At 34.8% G+C, this 18146-nt stretch overlaps 1 protein-coding gene across 1 annotated transcript in view; it reads left to right on the top strand.

The window, feature by feature from the left end:
* Positions 1–18146, top strand: part of Elk (Eag-like K[+] channel) — a 322370-nt gene that overhangs the window by 54025 nt on the left and 250199 nt on the right. The window contains exons 3-4 of the mRNA XM_074172321.1: positions 7096–7233; positions 11111–11292. Coding sequence (XP_074028422.1) covers positions 7096–7233; positions 11111–11292 — 320 coding nt within the window. The remainder of the gene's footprint in view (positions 1–7095; positions 7234–11110; positions 11293–18146) is intronic.

Genomic DNA, 18146 nt, shown 5'->3' with positions numbered 1-18146 from the left:
GTCCTTAAGTAGGGGAGAGTAACTCAAGATGGGACGCAGTCCACCTACCTGTTTTTTGCCTTCCTGAGCAAACATTTTTGGCAATTTTTGAACAATTGTTACGCCCGTTTCATCGACGTTCCATATTCGACCTAGAGTCACTTTATACTTCGTATAAATATTGTCGAGATTATTGAAAAAACTTTGTACTGCATTCTCATTAAAACCGGTAGCTCTGGCATATGACGTTGCTTCTGGTTTCCTAAGTGCAATATTTTGGTGCCTATGTAAAAATCCGTAAATCCACTTTTTAGATGCCATTTTAGTATCCCTATTAAAGTTGTTGGGGATGTTATTGGCACAAGCAAATTCAAACGCCAGTTGACGAAGTTCCTTATAAGTGATCCCGAAAAATCGCTTTTCCATTTCGAAAATATAATCCACAATCTCATTTTCCTGTTCATCCTGAATCGTCCTAGGTATTTTTCATTGTCTGTCACAACCTTATTTTTGTTTGTAACTCTTCTTTGCAAAGTACTTTTAGGCACGTTGTACCGTTCTGCGGCTTGTCGAATAATCAATTCTCCATTTCGAACTTTTTGGACAGCTTCTGACATGTCTTGAATTGAATCGACCAGCGTCCCCGATCGCTTTTTCTTTTATAATACTTATCTCTTTTTGGCATCTGAAATAGACAGTAAAAATATAATTAACAGATTTAGGTATGGTGTCTCAAGATGGGACATGGTCTTAGGAAACTTATTAACGTCCCATCTTAAGAAACTATCACATTATCTTTAAAAACCTCACCTACAATTCTAGAAAATAGTAGCCCTAAAAATTCCGGCTACTGTAATGTCTCTATTAGTTATTCTTTCAACCTGTTTTTATAGAATTTTATAGAGACTTACCGTTAGAACGTTATTCAGTGTTTTGCAGACTGCTTATATTTTTATAAAAATCCCGAAAACAAATAACCGGCCTTGGAACTAACACTACTAGGACTGAATGCATATGCCACTTACAGAAGTATGGTTATATGATAAGCTTTCGCGCGCCACCACTAGATGTCACGACAGTGTTTAAATTATGCAAAAATATAAGTGTCCCTTTTTGGGAGACCGTCCCATCTTGGGTTACTCTCCCCTAATTAAGTTAACATAATTGTAACACGGTCGGTGGGTACATTTGTAACTTGTTACGAATGTACCCCCAAGTGACATACTGCTAATTCCAATTTTCAGATTACAATGCCTCGTCAAAGAAATAGAAAAACCAATAGAGGACCATCCGACGAATTTATAAAAACAACTGCTAATCGTGTTATGCAACAAAACATCCATACGGTAAGCAGTGAAAGAATTTCACCTTTGCCACGAAACACTCTTTCGTTTTGTTAAAAAGTTACGAGAAGGTGAATCACCTAAAGTTGGTTATAATCATACACTAGAATCCTCTCTACGGTTCAAAAAGAAGCGTTTTTGAAATACATACGTCCCTCAGCAACGATTTACTTTGGTCTGTCTCCCATGGAAATACGAAAGCTTGTAAGTTATTTCTTGTAGTTCAAAAATAGAAAACCTTTTGAGTCACAATGTTATCGCTCAAATTTCCAAAATGAGTTAATGAAACTGAATAATTGAATAGTTAAAAACACCTACTCTTTCATTAATCATTTTTTTTCGGCATTTCTACGACTACGTCTTTTCTCACTTGCGAACAGTCGTTTTTATTCCGCAACACTTAGCCTTTCTGTTTTTTTCCATGATACAAAAGCTACAATAAGTAGGAATTCAACGGAATGTAATTCAAACTCGTACAAACAGAAACTCACAAGGATATAATAAACGAATTGGAACCTATATTAGATGAGAATTCGTACTCCCTTTTGCCGCCTGCATTTGTGATCGGGAAAGGGATTCTCCAGTGATTGGAGTGCGCCACGAACTGGTTGCCGTGAATGCATTTTCTAATTTACATCTCAAACGGTTGATTTGAAACTGTAATGTTTTGACAATGTACCCTATTTTAAAAAAGCTATATTAGCTTTAGGGTAACTCCCATTTACTATGATTGACATGTATGAGTTATATAGGGGAAAGAACAGTAATATGTGGGACGGTCTCCGAAACGGTGAACAGAGGTTTTCTGCAGGGATCTAGTCTGGGACCAACCCTATGATAGTTAGTGATGGAAGAATGGATTGAACTAAATTGGAGCATGAAAGGCAGACAAGGCAGTGGTAAAAATGGGGTACAAGTGCAGGCCTACGCGGATGACCAGTTGGTCATCATCGAAGGTAACTCAGTCAAAAGCATAGAGGATGGATGGAGGCTGGTATGGAATGAATGTTTGGAAGGACGATATGTGGCTTAGATACAACGATGAGAAAACGGAATGTATGTATATACCAGGTTATAAGTATGATTGGTAGGGTGATAGGACTAATAATGAAAGTGAGATATCTCGGAATCGTAGTGGACTCAGGGTTACTTTTTGTAGAACACCACAAGTAAGTGAGGAAAAAACTGAATTAACTGGCGGGGAAATTGAGAAGATGGACCGGGAGGAATTCAGGTTGGAGAGACAATGTTTATGTACTATATCTATCCAGTTGTAAATATCACTATAGGTATATGCGATATTTCATATTTTCCACTCATATAATATCAGTATTCCAAATTGCTATCATTTTAAAATGGTGTAATTCTATAAAATAATCTGGTAATAACGTATTTGAGCTACTGTTACCGCTATAAAACTGTTAAGGAACATTCAGTTCTATGAGTATTAAGACAGAGTCTGTTACCCGTTCAGCAAAAGGCCTCAGGCTTCGTCGGGGACGGATGTGTGTGCTGAAACGGAATAAAAAAGCAGTAGACGTATTTTCAAGGAAGGGATTGAAATGTTGTTAATATTGGACATATGAAAAATGATCTGTGAATGCATTCAGTCAAGAATGAGTGTTCCTTCTGAAAATGGATTTAAGGATATGAATTTTCTGTAGAATTTCGCAAATAGGTTACATATACACAATAGTATAGTTCAAGTGAAAAAAAAAATAGTGACACTTTGTGTATTTGATTTAAAAGTCCTAGTTTGGAATATAGTTAACATTGGGTGGAAATACTTTTTTCCGGAAAACGAATTACTTTCGTAATAGAAATATTTCTAAGAGAAGTACATAAACACGAGAAGTTATTTTCTGTTCAATCCATAAATATTCTACAGAATTCTTGTCGAATACAAAGGGATAAGATAAGTTTCTCTGGCCAGTTGCTCAAAATCAGATAAGATTGCGATAAATTCATTAAGGTTAAGGGCCGGTTTACACCCATCCCGCACTTTTGAATTTAGAAAAATTCAAGATACTGGAATTTAATAAAAAAAAATATACAAGTAAATGAAGAGATGGAAAAGTTTTACATTTTCAAACCGAGAGTGTCAGTAAATAGAACGACGCCGCCAAAAACACCAGAGTTGGAAGAGATGATAGACGAAAGGACCACAAAAAAGACAAAAACGATAGACAACGTGCTTCATGAGGCCAAAATCGACATGGAGAAGACGGTGAAGGACAATTTAATTAAGTCTAATGAGAAGATCGAGCTATTGGGTACCAGCAATTGAGAGATGGATGAGAAGAATGGAAATGCCGGTAAATGTGGGGAAGACATGTATGAGTTTTACAGGAAAAAGAACAGTAATCTGTGGGACGGTCTCTGAAACGATGAAGACAGGCTGTCCGCAGGGAACTAGTCTGGAACCAACCCTACGTTTGTTAGTGATGGAAGAATGGATTGAACTTAACCGGAGCATGAAAGACAGACAAGGCATTGGTAAAAATGGGGTACAAGTGCAGGCCTACGCGGATGACCAGTTGGTTATCGTCGAAGGTAACTCAGTCAAAAGCATAGAGGATGGATGGAGGCTGGTATGGAATGAATGTAAAGTTTGGAAGGACGATATGTGGCTTAGATACAACGATGAGAAAACGGAATGTATGTATATACCAGCCAACAGGGATGAAAGGCTTCCGGTTATGAGTATGATTGGTGGGGTGATAGGACTAATAATGAATGTGAGATATCTCGGAATCCTGGTGGACTCAGGGTTATTCTTTGTAGAACACCACAAGTTAGTGAGGAAATAACTGAATGGACTGGTGGGGAAATTGAGAAGATGGACCGAGAGGAATTCAGGCTGAAGAGAGAATATTTATGTACTATATCTATTCAGCTGTAAATATCACTATAGGTATGTACGATATTTCATATTTTCCACTCATCTAATATCAGTATTATGAATTGCTATCATTTTGAAATGGTGTAATTCTATAAAATGATTTGATATTAACGTATTTGAGTTACTGCTACATCTATAAAACTGTTGAGGAACATTCAGTTCTATGAGTGATTTTATTGAGGCAGAGTTTGACTAGCTTTTAGAAGCTACAAAAGTGTTTGTATGAAAAAAGAATTTCTCACGTATAATTTGGATAAATATTATGTATCGAGATGTTTTGGTTGAGAAGCTCCTTCCATCGATCATGAAAGCTGAATTTTGAAGGGATTTTGAGCTAGTGATTTGAAGGTATATATTCATGGTGAAATCTACTGAAATCGAAGGATTTTAATCATTGTTAACCCTTTTCTATTTTTAGTAAGAACAAAATTTAAGTACTAGGTTACCGGGGTCTTTGCCTAAACGAACCACTTTTCTTATTTTTTTCCAATAACCAATATTAGGTATATATAATTATTGGGAATCTCGTTGAATAAAACTTACAAATTATAAATCATTATACAACATATAAAATCAATGTCAGCAATTTAATTTTATAATAGTTATTTAATTATTTTGGAATTGTAGTAAATATACCAAACTGAAAAATATTTGGAAATTATCATTGAAGTGACAATAAGATAATAAAAAGAAAATTGTGTTTGAAATCATTTTAGAAGATCATACAAACCTCTGCTACAAAACAGCTACAAAACAAATTACTTTTATAGGGTTATATGTTTTATAAGTAAGTTGTTGAAAGGTTTCTGTGATACTTTCGTGACTATTTCATAATGGTTTTTTGATTTTATTTTATGAAGTCTCTGTGACAAATTTATAAAACCCTCTTATTACCAACAACTGTATTGTGTTCACGGTTTTTATAATATAATTAATCAGCAGTTTGGAAGAAGTTTTAAATTATCAACAAAATAAAACTGTTGCAGCACCTTTGAATTATAAAACAATTTTTCTAGTTGGGTGACTTTTTCTTTTCAAGGGTCGAGTGGACTTAAGTCAACTCATCATGGCCTGGCAGGATGACGTCTTGAACATCTTAGCCTACCGCGGTCGCGTGATGGGTTCAGAGGTTCCTGACATGAGATGTAGGGCCTGACACGAGGCGTCTGAAACCCTGATGCCCTTGCTGTCAGTATGTCCAACATATGTAGTCTCAGCCTATATCTGTCAACATAACGCAGCTATAAGAATGCTTAATCACCACATACGGTACTTTTACGATACTGTCGAAACAGATTCCGCGATGAACCTTTCTTATTCCAAGATCCTCCGCGTGTTGTGGATAATCTGCCTGTCGCTGATCATATGGAATCATTCTGGAAGAATTTTGACTTACAACTACTCAACTGAAACACTCCAGCTCTAGCACAGTTCGAAGCTTTCAGCAGAGAGGTGGACCGATCTCATCCCCAAAAGCAAAGAATTGTCGATTCCTGGAAATTACAGACCGAGTATTCAAACGGATATATGAGTGGAGAAATCACCAGTCATCGGTGAATCATCAAGATGAATAAACCTCTGAAGAAGCCAGCTACTCGTTCTGACGAAACGTTAGGATGCAGTACAAAATTAGACGGCCTTTTTTCTTCAAAATACGGCTAAGCAACGGTCATCAGGTTGTACCCTGTGTAGACGTAGAAACATACCTATATACACATATACAAACATACAAACTTACGTACCTACATAAATACATACACATATTCTTACATACATATACATATTTTTATTATTTTTTTTGAAGGGCAGAACAAAAGCATTACAGGAAAATCCTTAAGGCGCTCTAAGAGTGGTACTTGTGCGAAAGTAGGGATTCACGTTGAATTCGAATCGCTGATGTCACAAAAAAAAAAACGAAGCTGATGAGAAAAGAGTGCAGTCTCTTAGATGTGAAACAGTGTCCACTCGATTGGATGCGAATATTTTTTTGGAAAAAATATGGCCCAAACTCAGAAAAAAAAGGATGAAATGAATCATCATTGTATTTGATAATTCAAACTCATCCAAATTCATCATAATCTGTAAGAGAGTTGGATCAATTGAATAATTGTCCTGACTTACAGCATTGGTGGGAAGTTGGAATTTTCAGATACTTGAAGGAAACTCTCGACATTTCATGATCTCATAATCGAATATATGAATGCAGATTGGAAAAGAGACCTAACCGACTGGCAATCCTTCACCAATCCTTTAGTCTAATCAACAAATTCAAAAACATGAAAAATAGAGATAAAGGTCAAGGATTTTCGTGTAGGTAAAATATTGTAATTGTTATTAACAAAATAAGATTGAAAAAAATGGTATTTAGTTTTTCGTTAATAACTCAAAAACTATTAATATTACGGCAATTTTGAAAAAATCTCGTTAAAGAAGAGGAAATTTCCGATAAAAAATGGTCATAAAACTTTTTTTTCTACTGGACTCGATTCATTCAAGTGTTAAGAAGATACTAGATTTTTTTTAATATTTAAAATGACATTTTATGTTATAAAAAATTATTTCTTTTGATGAACTCTCTTTAGCGGCATCGCGCGCATGCCGTAACAGCCGCGCGGAACCCTATTTTCAACGTCAAATTAAAATTATAAATAATGGAGATAGAGTCGGGAGTTGGGACTTTATCGGAAATTTCCTTCTCTTCAACGAGCTTTTTCAAAATTGCTTAAATATTAATATCTTTTGAGTTAATAACGAAAAACTAAATACTATTTTTTTTATCTTATCTTGTTAATAACAATTACAATTTATAATTACAACAATAATGAAAATGGTACGTTCATTATTTCCTCAACAACACATTTTTCGTTTCAGGTACTCCATTTTGGTGCTTGCTAGACATTGTGCCTATAAAAAATGAGAAGCGAGAAGTTGTTCTTTACCTTGCCTCACACAAAGATATCACGAATACTAAAATGGCAGAGATGTCGGAATGCGAGATCTACGATAGTGGTAAGAATAGGCAACATCAGTAATTTTATATGTTTCACCACCTGCACTTCAATTACTGCATGAACTCAAAAATGTTATCATGCTGATACTAAGTTTCAAGTTGTAGTTTCTGCAAGATTAATCTTTTTAAATTATTTCAACTTTTTAAGTGATGAGAGTCTCGCACACAAAATGTTGATATGTTCTCCAATTAAATCAGAACTTCATGTGCATGAAATAATAAAGGTTATCCATTTACTTCATATAGAAGATATTGAACTTTTGTCTTTGAAGAAATGGATCTCCAACATTACCTGTGCGTGGTGGTACATGTTAACGGTATGGAATTCACGATAAAAAGTATGCAATCGTAGTAGGATACTGATGACGATTCTGAACCTACTCCCACCGCTATTCCTCTCAGTGCTATCACACTGATTTTGACCTTGAAACTCTTTTTCTCCTCTCAGCCTATGACCCGGGAGTGGCGTGTGACGTCATATGATCTTGGGTTTCGTTATGACCACTGAACACCCTTTCAATCCTTTGCCTATGATTTGACTACGACAGTCGCAACGATTCGTTAACTTTGGGACGCACGTCACATGACTTTAAAAATAACAGCTGATTCTGGACCTACTCCTCCCACCAGTAACATTGGTCTTGAATGTTCTTGTGCAGTTTCAGCTTGAACCTAACTTGAATCTCATGTCTTCGAACGCTCACCGCCTGCTACCATTGTTAGCTATTGGAACGTTCAGTCCCTGAAGAGACCCGTGATAAAAGGACGTACTACAAGTCTCAGTAGGCTTTCGACCCACTGCAATAGTATAGCTTAAACCAGTAGTATCTTTCTTGTCGGAACCTTTGATGTTTGTGTCTCACAGTTTTTTTTTAGGACAACTATGCATCAATAATTTCGTATCACGGGTAGATTTGTCAGTCTTCGAAATTTTATACACTGCTCAACAAGTGAAATATAGATATAAACTGCTCGTCAGTAAAACAAATTTCATGAAGAATTGAATAGGTTTTTTGTAGTAATGTAGAATGTTATGAAACGCTTTGAATTTTGTATTCAAATTATTTCATGTTTTTACCCGCTTCTTGTCTATTTTGATCAAATTTTGCAATAGATTTGAAAATGAGTTATCGAGGAGCTAAAACGACTTGCAACTCCAAACATAGCTCAGTACTGAATAAAATGCAATATTTTCTGAATAATGTATCGATATTGTAAAACGTATAAAATCGTGTCGGAGAGTTTCAAATGAATGAAAAGATTTGATTTGCTTGTCCAACCCAGCTGGTTGTTTTGAGATGCAACAACATTGAAACAAATATGTACGCAGGTGGTTCTTCTCAACTGAATAAAGAATAATACTTATTGCTTTTTCACAATGTATAAAAAGAAGTAATATAAATGTGTGGAAAATCCACCTATTTCTATTCTCCATGTACCCACCACAAATTTAGTTGCACAGGAAAATCTTTGAGGCGCTCTGAGATCGGTGCCTGTGCAAAGTTAAAAATATAAAAAAAAAGTTTAAAACAATAACGATCGAAAAATACTAGTGTTATTGTGACAATAGCGTGGGCGCTTTGTGCCATATTTTGTGTATATCTAGCGCCCAGGCTTTTTTCATAATAATACCAGTATTTTCCGATCGTTATTGTTTTAAGCTTATTAAAAGAAATATTTTTAACTTTTTAGTTCGATGTTCTTCAGAAGCGTGTTTTTTAGTTTTTTAACTTTATTCTATTAGCAGCAATGACTGCAATCCATTTGAAAAACTATTTTATTTTAAGCCGTTTTCGTATACAATATTCACAAAAAAGTTTCACATTGTGATTCCTATTGAATTTTTCTGTATTTTCCATGAACAACACTTCCCCTTCGACCATGAATTTGGATGATGAAGCTTTTCATTATGCACAAAGTTGGTTAGTTAAACTATCGATTGTTCTATTGTTCTTCGACATCAACATCCAACTTGACTAGAATGAAAAAAACTCTGGAGGAAAAGTCTCGTATATTTTGCCAATCAGCAATAATTCTGGTAGATCGCAGTCACAGGTGTTTCCATTTACTACGTATCCTTGGTTACTTCGTTTTGCAGAATACTTCAAACATTTTTGAGTTCAAAAATATGAGATTCAATATCATCTTCTGGGTGTCATGTGTAGCTGAAGAATTGCATGCACGTGTCATTTGTTTTGTCCTCAACATAACCATCATACAGCCTAAGTAACTACATGAGCAGTAGTGTACCTTTTCACTTTTTCAAGAGTGTCTTAAGTCATGTTTACAGTAAGTACCAGTGAAGCATCATTGTAGCGCATGCTTGATAAAATTCATTCAACTCCTTCTCACACTTTTTTTTTCTGATTTAGCATTGCGTTTTCTAGTGAATCTTCGGGTAAAGTTGATTTTCCTTCAACAACCTCAGTACCGCTTTGAATACTTCGTGATAATAAGTTGATTTTGTATTTCTATGATGACCAGTTTGACTTGCCTTCATGTAATGCTATCTGTATTTTAGTTGCATTCATTTTGCTTTTGGTAGAGCTTCAATTCAGCTGAATGGAATGATTGCTTTGGAACACTTGTCGAAGTAAAAAAATACTAACAAGAAAATCTCAACAGTTTCTTATAATTTGAAAGCTTCTCCTATACTCCGGAACCTCAGGCTAACCAACTACGCTCTGCTACCATGTTGGAGTCATGAACTTATACGATGTGAAAACAAATTAACAAATTATGAAAATGATGGTTTTTCAATACTGATGTTCCCAATTTGGCCTATACGGCTAGGCCGATGGCCGATTTTTTTCCTCTTTCCTCTCATCTTTTCAGATCAGATTTTGGGAACATTTTCTAGGTCCAACTCTAATGCAAAAATTTTCATCAGTATTATGTTTCTCGCACACATATCTTCATAATATTGAATTGTTGGGTCTTTGACGCCCAGTTTCAAAATTTTTCCAATGCATCAGAGGCGTCAAAACCAGTTTTTTTGTTGACAGAAAATATTAATGCGTAGAGGTCAACAGCGAAAAAAGGAGAAAGAGGTATGGAGGTAAGACAGGAGAGCCAGATAGGATAACAGGAAATTATACAGATGTATTCAGTTAAATTATTATGAGGAAATGAAAGTGGGCGAAGAAGAAAAATCAATAAAGAATAAGTCAAATCCTTCCTTTCCCAAAACTCAATCTCTCCTAAAAATATACCCCTTTCAATTTAAAAAAGCAAATCCTTCGGAAGAAAAAATAAATTTTATTGATCGGGGGATACCTACGTATAAGGAGAAAAGAAACCAATAATGATATTTTTTTCACAATAAAGAGAAATGTGAAATGTGAGCAATGTAAATTTATTGAAATTATTTCTCATGAGGTAACCTATTCGAAAATATCAAAGTGATTTTCCCACTGATACTAACACTCAGATTTTGTTTGAATGTGAACTATTATTGTCAAAGTGCTGAAAGGTAATTAGAGCTGATGACGTTTAAGAAACTAGATAACTACAAGTTTCACCTCGTGAATAGTTCTGAATTTGCTGCGACCCAATATTATCAAATGCAGATATGATCTGAAAATTCTAGTCCACGGCCTGCTGCGACTCAATATTGTAGTTTATTTTATAGTAAATTCATGCATCAGTCTCAATTTGTATCTGATAGGTCGTAATATTCATACTGGTTAACATTTATAACTCCTAAAAGCTGATGGAATGTTCATAAATGTTTCAGTGAAAATCATTGATTTTTCTTCTCTGGGCTCATTACTTGGTACTTACCACTAACAAGTTATGGTTTGAGACTAATGCACTGAACCACATGCAGTGGTATGTCACAGAAATGTATGCTAGTGAATTGTGTATTGTGTACAGCTGCCGTACTTGGAGCTCGATTCCGTGGTGCTGACTCTTGCCTCCTTGCAGACGCCAACGGTGATTTAGAACCAGAGGAGCCTCCGATGAATTATGGACGACGGCGATCGAGGGCAGTTCTTTATCAATTGTCTGGTCATTACAAACCTGACAAGATAACGAAGAAACTCAAACTCAATAATGTAAGTAACCTCATAGTCTTTTGTCACAAATATTATCATTTAGGCCATTGATTCATATGTAGTTTACGGAGATGTTATTGGTAAGATAACAGAATGAATTTAAAAGTTTCTGGTGAGTATAATATTGAACAGATTCATTTAGAACACTCATCCACACCAGAACAAAATTACCGTCTTTCGACGCGTATTCTCCTAACCAAGTTAGCATTATCAGGCGATGACTGAGTCTAAAATTATGTGGGAGGGAGAATATATGATGATTAACTTCAATTAGTCTCTGAAGATAGTTATCAGATATTCAAGAATAGATAACTTTTTTGAATTGGAACGGGTATATTTTTAGTAGAGACCAATTTCTAGGAAAAGAGGATTTTGACTTTCTACTTTTCCATTTTCATACGCTCCTATTCGTAGTTACGTCAACGCAATATTTGACGGCCTTAGATGGTTCGGACGGGATTTCGAGCGCCAGTCTCGGGAATTTTGAGTGGTACAAGGCATCATTTAACCAGGCAGCTATAGTGAAGGCACGGTCATCTAGGGGTCTGTGTGAACTACACAAAATCGGTAGCCAGAATTCAAATTTCTCTCCACTTTGCTGGTAATTCAAACATTTTCACCAGCCACAGAGATGTTTCACTATTTTAGGAAAATGAAAACGGCAAGGGTATGATATAAGCTGAGCGGCGCTCACGGTAGGCTGGAAACGCAATCAATCATGATTACTGAGCAAAGGGATATAAGGAGCTGTGTGTAATTCACCTCAAACTAAATGCCTGTCCCTCACCTACTAGAGCTACATTCTTTGACCCCGTAATAATATATGAATCACGGATGACGCTTTGAATTCTGCACTCACGATTCCGAAGTTTCGAGATCAGTGCCGATAGCTAACACGGGTACCGAAAACGAGAAAAAGATAGCCTAAGTAGCGAATACCACAAAGAGCTGAAAACGCAGAGAGATGCTCTGGGCAGATGGTTCAAGTGGCGAATAAACAAAGGACCGAAAATCGTGAGAGGAGGCACGTGAAGAAAAGGTAGTACAAGTTGTAAATACCACAAAGGACCAAAAACGCCAAGTTCCGATACTAGTAAATGGTTAGGCACACTCCGACGCGAACTCGGATGGCGGCGAACAGGCACTTACTATACCTTTTATGATTTTGAACTCCTTTCTGGCGGCTTGCTCTGTCGGTCGGCACAGACTCAAGTCCACTTGGGCGCCAATCAGATTAATATCATTTCCCGAACAAATCATCCTCGTAGTCAAACCTTGTGTGTTCTTCATCCAGTGTTGGCATATGTAAAACTAAAACTTTCATAACAATACATATCCAGGTACTTAGGAAATACATATAATTTACCTACATATAGATACTGCATATTTGTTATTCACACAACATTGCGAACATTATATACATTATATTCAATAAAAGATATTTGCTGCAGACCTAGCATCACTCACTCTCTGATGCTTACATTGTCAACTATTTAATCTCTTCACTTCATGTATCAAGAACTGGGTTATTTTAGGGGTGGGATTCAAGCAATCGACATGTAATTACTCAAAAAGTACTTCGTACTTTCGGTTTCCAGATAGTTTAAACGCAAACTAGACAATCATAATATGTTACCTATTCAATATTGTATATTTGTGAATGAACTATTCATTATTATTATTATCATTTTATATTGGGGAAACGTCAAGACTACTTAAAGATAGAATCACTTCACACAGAAGCGATAGTAGATTAATAGATATGGACTATAATTCAACCAAAATCTTAGCATTTGAAGAAAAAACTTCTAAAAGGTTGCAACATTTATGCCTTTCTAGTTAATATTGATAAAAATTTACATGCTTTTCAAATCAGCACTGATGCTGGATTCTCATTAACCTGACTCATAGCAAATTTTAAAAATTAATAAAGCTCCAACCTCCTCCTTCCATTGATTTGACTTTGGGTTTTCTCATTGATAATCTCACAAAACAGCAGATGACTCTGATCACACTTGCATTATGATTGTTCTCTTTTGTTTCATAGTTCTACATACACATACAAACAAACCATTTTTCAAAAATTTATATTATTGTATCACTTTTTGTAGCGCTCTTCCTTGATAATGATAATAAACTTTATCGAACTATTGGAATAACTTGTGTTATAAGAGTACACTTTCGTTCTGCTGATCACGCCAAGCTTTTGTCTCTCAATAGAGACTTCGTCAGGCCGCTAAGATGAAATACAATAGAAAAGAACTGAAAAATAATGGACAATACTTACAAGTAATCTTAATTTTATAATTGAAATTGAGTATTGATGAAAAAATGTCACAAATTACCCCAAACAAATTTCTTGAAACAACTAAATTCATTTTCAATTCAAGTTACTTTTCATTTGAAGGAAATTAGTATAAACAAATCTTAGATACATCAATGGGTGCAACAATTCCACCAATACTTATACAATACGTTATGGATGATCTCTTTGATGAAGTACTTCCCCAACTTAGTTTCAAAGTTCAGTTTTTCAAAAAATTTGTTGATGATGTCATTTATGTTGTCTCGAAGGATAAATCACAAGTAATACTCGAAAAAGTAAATAGTTATAACCCAAAATAAAAATTCACTATAGAACTGAAAGACAATAATACCATTCCTTCCTTAGATCTAAAAATAATTCGTAGAGATGACAATTCATTAATAACAGATTGGTATATTGAATGAACAAGTTCACGAAGATATATTAATTATAATTTTTTCCATCAAAAATCTATGAAAATAAATATAATTCTTTGTCTGAAAAACATAATCGAAAAACTAGTTCATCCCGCACTAAACCAAAAAATTTACTGTTATTGAAAAATATTCTCATAGAGAATTCTTTTCCAGAAAAAGTACTCACCAAAATCATTTTTTATGATGCACTGTTTGGAACCTTTGGTGTAGTAATGAATATTACTGGAGTTTTTCTCAACACCAAATCGTTATTTTTAACACCTCGCCACGTGTTTCGATCACCAAGTGATTTTAATCTTCAATTTTCTCTTTTAACCTTCCTCTTAAAAAAGATCACTTGGTGATCGAAACACTTGTCGAGGTGTTAAAAATAACGATTTGGTGTTGGGAAAAACTTCAGTAATATTCAAAAAAAGAGAATTGAAACTTTCTTTGCTTTTCACCACTTTTATTTGTAACTAACGTTACTGCAGTTTCGTGCTATAAGGACATTTTGAAACTTATACATTAAACTAACAATGATTTATTACATTATCCCTTATATACCACCCCTATAGGTGATAATACAGGTACTCGGCTTGATTGAGTACCTGAATTTACAATTTACAATGCGGATGTGCCAATTTGAAACTAAATAGATTTGATCATTTAACAGGTGGCACCCACAATGTTTATGCTTGTGAATTTCCAAGGATTCTAAATAATTGAGTTTGTAATCCTTCCTTGCATAGTGCAAAATTTCTGTATCGTTTGAATTCGGGAACTTGTAGTTGCATGCCAAGGAATGGTTTAAAAACGTCGAATCATTTTTTCCTAGACTGAAGGACCTTTCATATTCAGCATACCGTTTTTGTAAATTTCGACCACATTGTCCCACATAAACACTATTAAACTCCGGACACTTGAGCTTATATAAACACCACCACCAACTTGTCCACCTTATCGAAAAGGAAATCAGATAAGCTAGCAAGTGGTCTGAATGCCACTTCCACATTGACGAAACTGCAGTAACGTTAGTTACAAATAAAAGTTTCAATTCTCTTTTCTTCAAAATTATTTTTATCACTGTCAGTAAGACAGAAAGTACAAATGATAATGCTTGTAGTCAGATAGAAGACAGAATGAAATAATTTTCTTTTCCTTATATTGGAAAATTATCTTCCAAAATAATTAAAGTTTTTCACAATGAAAAGAATATCAAAATTTCCAAAAAAAAATATTAAAGTTATTGGAAATATTAAAACACAGTTAAAAGACCACATTTTATTTGAAAAAATCAAACATTGTTTATAATATACCATGCAATAATTGTGATTTGAATTATATTGGAACAACTTCCAGAACATTATCAAGAAGAATAACTTCCACAAAAGTGATATGAGATTGAACAAAAATGCATGTACACTAGCTCAACAATCTATTGAAACAGGTTACAAAATTGATTTTGATCAAGCAAAAGTTTCATATTCAGAAAAAAATATGTCCAGAAAGCTTTTTCTCGAAATGTTCCTCATTAACAAAAATCATAATAAAAACAAGAGACTTTGGAAATTTGAGTAAACTTTACAATTATGTAAGTTACGTATGCGATATCGGGTTCATAACTCCTCCATCCCTAAGACGGAAACAAGAGGTATACTGGTTTGTTTTCGGTATTTTCGGTATGGACGGGTCCTTCCTCTTTCATGGGGGTGATCCTTTTCTTATGAAATTTCCAGATTGCGAAAGCAGCGGCAGCAACCATCAGGAGGGTTATAAGGATGCTTGCAGAACTGAAGACTGCAGGGTGAATTACTTTTGTGTCCTGGATTTGAAAGAACTTGGCATCGTCTTGAAGTTCATGAATTTTCTTTAGGTCTATAGACTTCAGGTGAATTCTTTGGTCAATCTTGTTTATTTTGATTTCTGGAATGGTTAGAAGATGGCCTCTCACAATTTCTTTTTTGTTCCATAATTTGAAATCTCCGATTGTGATTCCGTAGTTGAATGGTATTTCAACAAGGCTTGGTTCTCCTATAAGTGTGAATTCATCGCTTTGGCAGGTTTCCAGGATTTTCAGAGGTTTTTCAACTGGGATTACTAATACGTGTTAACTGGAGATAGGTTCTATGATGTAGTTACTTTGATAAGGGCTACTATACAATCGTTTGTTTGTAGATCCCAATGATCGTGGCAAATATGTATGTCCTCGATTGTTGGGCACATCTCATCCTCGTACCGTTGTTGGTTTTCTCCAAGTGGTGACTTGGGACGATTGTGGAGTTATTAATCGGAATAGGAAATAGGCGAAACATTTCGAAAGAAATTTGAGAAATGAATTCGGAAAATGTATAGCAATTATAAGTTTTTTTCTAATAAGGTAACTTGTGTGCCAACCAATTGATAATATGAGATATAATTTTCAAATTGAGGAATCCTGTCTTTGTTGTATAATGCAGATAGATGCCCCATTATCTTTTCTAGCTCCGTAGCTGAGATTACAGTGCTGTGTAATGCATTTAATTTCGCATTTGTTAATGCATCTTCTAAATTGTCAGAAAGGTAATTGAATTTTGGACAATTTAATGTAATCTGATTTAATGTATTTTGTGTCCCCAAATATTCTATCAGGTTTTTGACTGATATTGAATTGAAGAAAATCTAGCCGTTTTTTAATTACTTCTTGATTGGTAGCAAGAAGAGTTATTGTAATATTGTAATTGTCTATCAGCCTTTTTGAAAGCGATATCTGCATTGTGATTTCCTTTAGAGTGGAATTTTGGTTACGCTGGAGTTCCTGAATAGCAAAGAAATATCTTTTAGAAAACTGCTTCTATACTATGAAAGAATTTTTCGAGCACTGAATGTTTACAAATATTTATGTACAGATATATGTTTAATTTAATATTTACGTTCCTTTTGTGAAGCTATTTGTTGTTATAAGTTTGTGATTGTTATTCCTGACATTGTTATCTCTATATTTTTTATATATATATATATATATATATATATATATATATATATATATATATATATATATATACATATATATATATATATATATATATATATATATATATATATATATATATATATATATATATATTGTTACGTTTCAATTTAGCACTAGATCAAACTGCTCTTATGTGACCTTTCAAAACACTACCTTACCTTTTAAGATTTTTATTCAAAGGATATTAACAATGTAATTAAGTTACAAGTAGATTTTATTCATTTAACATCATAGTAATGGGAATCTTCCGTTCCATAGAAAACCATACCTGAAATGTATAAGAATATATGTATGCTCCCTGACTAACTGCTTGACCAGTACTTACGCATTCTCCTATTGCCAATCGACGTTGGAGATCCGAAATTCCTCGCTAGGTTGAAATAGTTGTTATTGTTTGTTTCTCAGTTTTCTTCACTATCATTTTTTTTAGCCGTTGTCTGCCTTATTCCCTATACCTTTCCAAGAATATTCCTTGCCTAGATTGTTATTCATCACTTCCAGAAGGATTACTACATATTAGAGCCATATCGCCTGAAAAACAATATCAGTTAGCTCTGGTTTCTGAATACTATTTGATATTTTCGATAAATATTCTGCATAATATGAAGGTTCAAATATTCGTACTGAATGGGAAAGATGTGACGACTTACTTTATATGTTTCTATTCCATCGCATGAATAAGGATTGGTAAATAGTTGAAAATAGGTTGGAACAATATTTTTGGAAACATTTGTAAACAAGGTTAAGAGACAGCTGTTGGTTGACATCTGCCGAACTTTCGTAGTGTCGTTCCGTCGACTTACACCGAACTAGTTCTACAGTTGTTCACGGGTGAGGGATTGATCGGCTACTCAAGTTGTCAAGGGTTGTTTTAGGGTTGCATTGCTTTAAGAAGGAGTTTTGATGGGTCATGGACTTGTTGATGATGTCTCAAGTGGCTGTGGAGGAATTGATAGATTTATGGTGTTGTGCACAGCGCCCCCTTGGTGCTTGTAGTGTAGATTGGACGCACTGTGGCAACAACTGGTTAGCTGTCAGATGTGGCAGTCTCCTTAGTATTCGGAAGTTGGCTTTCGATGAGTTTGGTTCGGAGTTCAAAGCGTACCATCAGACTGATTGT

This window comes from Leptinotarsa decemlineata, unplaced genomic scaffold (assembly GCF_025532065.1).
Source record: "Leptinotarsa decemlineata unplaced genomic scaffold, Ldec_3_MD MMD2_tig00000090_RagTag_RagTag, whole genome shotgun sequence".
NCBI lineage: Eukaryota > Metazoa > Arthropoda > Insecta > Coleoptera > Chrysomelidae > Leptinotarsa > Leptinotarsa decemlineata.
Note: the sequence above shows the minus strand (reverse complement) of the source record. Positions and strands in the feature narration are given on the sequence as shown.